General features: G+C 43.7%; 1 protein-coding gene across 1 annotated transcript in view; it reads right to left on the reverse strand.

Annotated features, from left to right (window-relative positions):
* lrrk1 (leucine-rich repeat kinase 1) overlaps nt 1-7945 on the reverse strand; it is a 128712-nt gene that overhangs the window by 41189 nt on the left and 79578 nt on the right. Inside the window, 5 exon segments of the mRNA XM_083915136.1 lie at nt 127-224; nt 343-521; nt 3718-3877; nt 5149-5269; nt 5591-5763. Coding sequence (XP_083771262.1) covers nt 127-224; nt 343-521; nt 3718-3877; nt 5149-5269; nt 5591-5763 — 731 coding nt within the window.

Here is a 7945-nt window from a genome sequence, read left to right on the forward strand (position 1 = left end):
GATAGGGCCTCTGCTATCACTGGTTTTTCTACTAGCACAGTTAAGTGTGTTTTGTGCAGCAAACATGCCAAAATGTCCAGGGAATTTGTATCAACTCAGAATCAGTTAGTAAAGAGAGTGTTTTACCTGTTGCTGGCCACAGGAAGAGCAATCTCAAACTTCGCTAGAAACTGGAAATACTGTTCCTCTGTCTGCTGGGTGAACCCTGTTCCTACCAACAGCATCTGCACAACAGACATCATCAGATATAGCACCACAGGTAGTCAGTATGATCAGTAATGCACAGAATGACTCTGAAAGTCCAGATTTCTTCCTTTTTACCAGCTATATCTTGAATCTCACCCTAAGGTCTTCAGCTTGGATCACTCCATTCCTGGCTACAGAGCGAGAAGACTTGAGGTGCATTATCCTCTCCAGGCATTCTGACAGCCACACAGGACACAGGAAGTAGAGGGTAGACAGGCCATGGCTGGTGTCAGGGAAGTGCAGCAGGGTCCCCGTCTCTATCAAGAAGCTGATAGCTGGATGGTGTGCAAAAAAGTGGAGAGCCATAAGCATGGTGTTCCTTTATGAAAGATATAGTGAAGGAAACCCCCAGACTTTTATGTGTACGCCATCAGCACTATGTGCAGAGAATACAGAACAGATCAAACGCTTTAGTATGCAATAGTGTGCTAAGGGGCGCTTCCTGTAGGTGACATAGGCTGCCTAGGGTGCCACCATGGACCACAGGACTTGACAAATGGAACTGTTCTACTTTATTAAAAGAGCATGAGCAGCCCGAGGCAGGAGAGAAGCTGTCGCCAGCAGCAGTCCGCCATAGCAACTCGGATTACCTCGCCGGCCGGCTTACCCCCCGGAGAGGTGATGTCGAAAGCGGTGCGAGAGAAAGAAGAAGAGAGGCAACCGCAGAGGCATTGGATCATGGCTGGCAAAGAGGCCATTCCGGTCAGCTATTCCAACCATCCTCCTGTCAAACGCAATCAGAATCAGAATCAACTTTATATATACTCAGGGGGGCAGTGTAAATGGGGGGACCAAGACCTTTATGTTTAAGAGGCCAGTTGCAGAGGGGAGCTGTTCTTGTGGTGGGAGGTTTTGGTCTTTCCAGACCTCAGCCTCTTGCCGGAGGGGAGTCTATGTCCATGATCCTCTCTGCTCGCCTCAGTGTCCTAGAGTCGTGCAGGTCCTGGAGGGACTGCAGGTTGCAGCCGATCACCTTTTCAGCACAGCGGATGATACGCTGCAGTCAGTTTGTCCTTCACAGTAGCAGCAGCGTACCAGATGGTGATGGAGGAGGTTAGGAAGGACTCATTCAATCATTGCCTTTGGCAGGTTGAATTTCTTCAGCTGCCACAGGAAGTATATCCTCTGCTGTGTGTAAGGTCTCTGGACAATAAAATGGACCATATACAGCTGCTGAGGCCTGTGCAGCGCAGAGTGAGGGACAGCTGTGTGTATGTGTTTACTGAGACATGGCTGACCAACCGCATCCCGGACTCCGCCGTTCAGCTGGAGCAGCTAACATGCCACCGCTCAGACAGAGTCCTTGTTAAAGGAGGAAAGAAGAGAGGTGGGGGAGTCTGTGTGTACATCAGTGATGCCTGGTGTCGGGACGCTGTTGTGGTATGTAAACACTGTTCACCGCTGGCGGAGTTTATGATCATAAAGTGCCGTCCTTTCTATCAGCTGAGAGAGATAACAGCGATTCTGCTTGTTGCTGTTTATATCCCCCCACAACCAACAATGCTGATAGAGTTGATGCACTCTGGGAACTTTCTAACGCCATTAGTGAGCAACAGACAGCCCACCCAGACAGATTCCTCATCCAAATTCCACCAATATGTGAACTTTCCTACAAGAGAAAGTAACACTCCGGACCTGGCTTAGACCTCACACAAAGGTGCATACAAAGCTTCCTCTCTCCCCCACATCGGCCCTCTGACCACCTCAGTGTCGTGCTAATGCCTGCATACAGAGCAAAGGTTAAAGTCACCAAACCAGTTCTGAAGCAGGTACGTGTGTGGCCAGAGGGGGCCTCTGCTGCACTCCAGGACTGCTTTGACACCACAGACTGGGAGATGTTCAAGCAAGCAGCCACCTACAACAACCTCACAGACATTGAAGAGTATACAGACACTGTCACTTCCTAGATCAGCAAATGGATTGTTGATGTAACCACCACCAAGACCATCACAACCAGGGTTAACCAGAAGCCATGGCTGAAAGGGGGAGTCAATGGGCTCCTGAGGGCGAGGAACGGTGCCTTCAGAGTCATACGGCATCAGGAAAGCCAAATGAAATTACTCAAAAATAAAATAACCAGACATTTTGAGAACAGCAGAGAAGCACAGAGCCTGTGGCGTGGTACCCAGACCATCACAGACTACAAACACTCGCCACAGACCTGTGACAGCAACACCACTCTGCTGAATGACCTCAACAGCTTCTTTGCCAGGTTTAAAGTACAGAACAACATGCCCACACAGAAGAGCACCCCCTCCCCATGACCAGGCTCTGTGCCAGACTGCAGCCAGCAGGAAGATAACTCTCTCTAAGATCAACACACTCAAGGCTGCAGCTCCGGACAACATTCCTGGTCGTGTGCTGAAGGACTGTGCAGAGGAACTCAAAGATGTCTTCATGGACATCTTGAAAACTCCTCTGAGTCAGGCCGTTGTTCCATCTTGCTTCAAAGCCCCCACCATCATACCTGTGCCAAAGAAGCCCTCTCCATCCACTCTCAATGACTCTAGCCCCGTTGTACTGACCCCCATCATAATGAATTGCTTTGAAAGGTTAGTCATGGCTCACATTTAATCCACCCAGAACAAGCAGATTCCTGGGGGTGCACATCAGTGAGGACCTCTCCTGGACTATCAACACTTCATCACTGGCCAAGAAGTCCCTGCGGCACCTCTGCTTCCTCTGCAAACTAATCACTGCATCACTGTGTGGTACGGGAGCTGCACCGCCTCCAACCGCAGGACTCTGCAGCACATAGTGAAGGCTGCCGGTTGGATCATTGGTGTCCGCTCCCCTCACTCCCTCGAAACCTCTTCAGCCTCCTGCCATCTAGAAAAGGGTACAGAAGCTTCATCCACCGGGCTGCAAGGAAGCTCAACATCCTCCCCTCTCTCCCTCCACGAACTCTGGACTTTAACACACCCCCCTCATAAGGAACAGCAGCGGTCACTTTCCACATCATCAGTGCCTTTAATTGCTGTTTAAATTTTATTATCTTTATATAGTTGATATATTGTACAGTATGTCCATTGCACTGCACATTTTCATATCCTGTTTTCTATTCCTTTGCACTATTCAGTTTTTTGTGTTTTTCTATTTCTCTTGCACTATTTAGAATTTATTTTATTTATTGTATATATTTTGTACTATTGCACCTTCGGTCGGAGAGAAAGGTATTTTAGATTCCTCTGTATGTCTGGCCCATATTGCAGAACTGACAATAAAGCTGACTTTGACTTTGAAGAACATGGGAAGAGAAAATGAGATCTATGTGAGTTGTGATCTGATCACAAACACTGAAAGGTAGATTTGGTAAATGTTTTGGATAACCATATCACTGGCATAGCAGCGTGCCTGAATGGGAAAACTTTTATCAAATAAATAGTGGAAATACATTTGTGTACAAGGAAATTATTCTGTCAAATAAATGTTTTCACATGAATGATTTTTTTGCTAAACATGTCGCAGTACCAGTCTGCAGGTCCTCATAGTCTCTGATGTCACTTCCTGGGTTCTGTTCGATTATGCGGTCCAGCTGGGTATCAGTAAGGTACTGGACCTCTCCCTCAGCATCTCGCCTCTGCTTCTCTGCTATCACTGCCTCTTGAAAAGTCAGGTAGCTCCTGGGGATCTGGGGGAGGAGACACAAACCTGTCTGTGCTGTTGAATAAAACAAAGGCGATTTAAGTGCTTGATAGTTTTGAGTCTTTTTTAACCAAACAGTTCCAGGAACTAACCATAGGACCTACTGCAAACAGAACATTTGTGTTTGCCTTTCCACTATGTCTCACACCCACAACAATAATGTTTTATTGTTTCATACATCAGTGATGTAATGTTTGATACATAAAGGTCATTGTGCATGTGCAGCAAACTGTGCCCCTAGAGTTTGTGGATACAGTACCTTCAGAGGGTAAGACTGTTTCCCTGGCAGGAGAGTGGACAGGAAGAGCAGGCTTTGCCTTGCTGTTGTAAAACAGTCTTGTTCATTATTAGGGGAGATGTAACTTCTGAAATAGTCTGATTGTTTTATAATTCATTTCAAGAACTGTTATTTTATACCTCTTTGAAAGATATATTAACATAAAAATCTATTTTATAAATCTGTATGTAAGTCTGTATGTACTGTAGTGAGCATGCATAAACACTGCATGCACTGGTTTAAAGCACAGAACAGAGCATAAACTATTTCACATTATGATTGTGCTTTTTATATCTGTATCCATCCTACACAGTAAAATCAAGGGAAGAGAACTGAGTCACTGCCAATTCTGAATTTTAACAGGCTTATTATATTGTGAATTCTACAGCTGTTGGTTAAAACAAACCTGGTTTAGAGGTCACCAAGATTCAGAAAATATGAGTAGCAATGAGCTAATCAGACTTGCTGTTGGATATGAATTCCTACTGGGTTCATGTGCCATAGAAACACCTCCAGGAAGATGACCGTCCCTGCCATAGTCCCTGCCCACCGAGTACCTAACGAATGGACTTTGCTGTCCACAATGTCCTCACTATCACCAACCTGGTAACATAGCACAAGCTAAGCATGCTACATGCTACAAGAATCAAAAGAAATACCATTTTTATGTTGTTTATTTCGCATGTTAGTCTGTTGAAGTCATGCTAACGTTATGCTTTAGTCAAGCGATGGTCTAAAGACAACACAGCAGCATTAGCAGAGTCTCAGTACCCACAGGAGAAAACGTCTGGATGACCACTGACCTGAGAGCTCCAACACCAGCTGACACAACTTCAATATACATAAACCCTTAATTCTGATGGAGAATATGATTGGGGACAGTTGCTAAATGTGTGCATTTTGTGAACACAGTTTATTTTTTAATGTTACTATGAATAAAGTGCTTTAAAGTTCTTTTTTCTTTGGTCATACTGCCTTACCAGTCTGCCCAGCAGTTTACTGCCACAGGCTGAGCTGCTTCTATCTTTCATGGAGAGAGCCACCTGGTAGATCAGCTTCTTCAGCCCATCCAAACCCTCCAGGGTCTTACAGGACACTTCACTGAGTACCAAGACACAGACACAGACACAGACACACACACACACACACACACACACACACACACACACACACACACACACACACACACACACACACACACACACACACACACACACACACACACACACACACACACACACACACACACACACACACACACACACACACACACACACACACACACACACACACACACACACACACACACACACACACACACACACACACACAGTGACATCTGACATGAAGCTTACACGATCCGTGCATCTACTTCTTATCAACAGAAATTAACAAACAGTGAAAGGTAAAATGAGTGCTTACTGCAGGTGTTTCCAGGTGATGTCAGGGTAGCCGGTGGCTCGAGCCCCTGACGGGGATCGGCACAGAGCCAGAATATAAGCCCTCAGCGTGGCCAGTCTCTCAGTGCGAAACTTGGTGTCGATAAGATCCAGATGTGTTCCCACAACCACTACTGCTGAGTTGGGTGCTCGCGCCTACAGGCCACAACACACAAGAACTAACATGTTTACTCAATTTGCATTAAGGAAAAACAAATAATGAGTGTGAACATTAATTCTTGACCTAGAAACAGTTGTTTGACACATACAACAAACTTAACTCAGTTTTCCAACCTCCAACTTTTTCCAGGGTTTTGAACCACTTCTCATTGTGTGATGTGTCACTGTCATCTTATGGCACAAGTATGGAACTTTGGTTGCACAATAAACTAGTGCTTCTTTATTGATGAATACATTTTTGTGCCTTAAATTTCTGGTGGGAGTAGCTTTTAGTAGCTACCGTTCTGTCCAACTCTATAGAGTCAACGTAGTTTAGAAGAGACATGTAGCTAGTAGCCTTATGGTAGTTAGCTATTTACCATTTCAAAAAGGACCATAATAACTGTAGCTTATACAGGTAGCTTTTTGGAACTCACATTTTTTAAAATGGTTGTCATACTATTTACAATGTTGACATCAATACGTTACACTACTAATATGCTCCTTATACGCTACTAATACGCCATGTATCTCATATCATTTAGCAACTCATCACCATCCCAGCAGCTGGCTGACCAGCTAGCTTTTTGGTTATGTTTAGTACTCATTGGAGAGGTCTTGGTGTCTGTCACCCCGGTACTGAGGTTTAAAGTGTAGCCTTCCCTTTCATGACTCTGTTTTATAGCATAGCATATACTGTACAGTACAGGTATGTCTACTGTGACAGTGTATACTAAAATTATTCATTGTTGACACAAATGATGGCAGACACTCATTTCATACCCTTTCCTTTTTTAATGTTTTATATACCTTTGTGTTAAATACAGTTTGGTATAAGTACTTGTTGGAGATCAAATGTTTCTCCAGTGTAAGTGATGAGAGTAGGTGGCAGTACTAACAGGGTCAGGCACTTGCCTGTGCCACTGCCTAAACATGGCTAACGTGACTGAAAACAACAGCCTGTCATCTTCAGAAATAACAACTCCATGCCTGTACTGGTTTACAAACTGGGCGTCTACTGTAGAACTACTGAAGGCCCTCACCAAGCATCTCAGTGACAGACACCAAGACCTCTCCAAGGAGTACTAAACATGACCGGTTAGCCATAAGCTAACTGGCTAGCCAGCTAGTAGGATGGTGATGAGCTGCTAAATGATATCAGATACTGTATGTAGCGTATTATTAGCGTAGCTTATACCAGCCTGCTCTGTACCGTAAATAGCATGACAAGCATATTAGAAGGGTGACCATAATGACCCTAGTTACAATAAAATGCAATTGGGTTGATGGAGTAATGTTTAAAGGATACTTTACCCATTTTACTCCAGCTCTCTGAAATGGCAGTGTAGGCAGATAAAGGGTGTTTGGCGGAAATGATTGGAAGAGTCACGATTTGTCATTTTTGAACTATTCATAAAATAAGACATGGTACTAATAAAGGTCTAAAATACAAAATACATTACATTTGACCTAATATATATAACCATATATTAGCCCTTTATGAAATGTATTTTGTCAGTTTTGGTCTTGTGGTTTTGCAGCATACGGGACATTCAGTTTCAGTTTCTAGTGCTGTTTTGTCGGCGAGTAATGTGATACTAAACTGCGTTTGGTATCAAAGTCAAAATCTTGGTATTGTGCCAACACTACAGTGTATCATGTATACGGGTATATATTTGGATGCACATGTTTGGGTGTGTGTGTGTGATAGAGAGGGAGAGGAGAGCACACACCCTCTGAGGAAATATGTTTCATGACTTCCAAACACTCTTTTGACATGCTTTATTACACATATTCCTCAGGAGTGTGAGAGACAGGAAGAAAGCTAGAATTAGAATTTTGTTTGTTTTTTGTCTTTATCCATGTGTCTCATTTGGCTCAGTGTGGTACTAAATTATCTCTATTACATATTCTCTACCAGCAGCAGTTTGATTCTTTGTTTCAATTTTATTTACTGATTTAAAAAATCAAAAACAACTCACTTTTACAAAAAGAAAAAAAATCATACAGGCTTTTGCAGAATAACAAACTCTGAGAAAAGGCACAGATTTTTTTATATGTAGGGTAAATTCTTGTGTCTGATTGGCTATTCATCACTTTATAAATGTATCTTATTCTTAACATAGGATTTAATGCTTCAAACTAACTCCACAAACTGTTAGGAAGCCAAGAGGATTCT

Source organism: Echiichthys vipera (genome assembly GCF_963691815.1).
Source record: "Echiichthys vipera genome assembly, chromosome: 1".
NCBI classification, from domain to species: Eukaryota; Metazoa; Chordata; class Actinopteri; order Perciformes; family Trachinidae; genus Echiichthys; species Echiichthys vipera.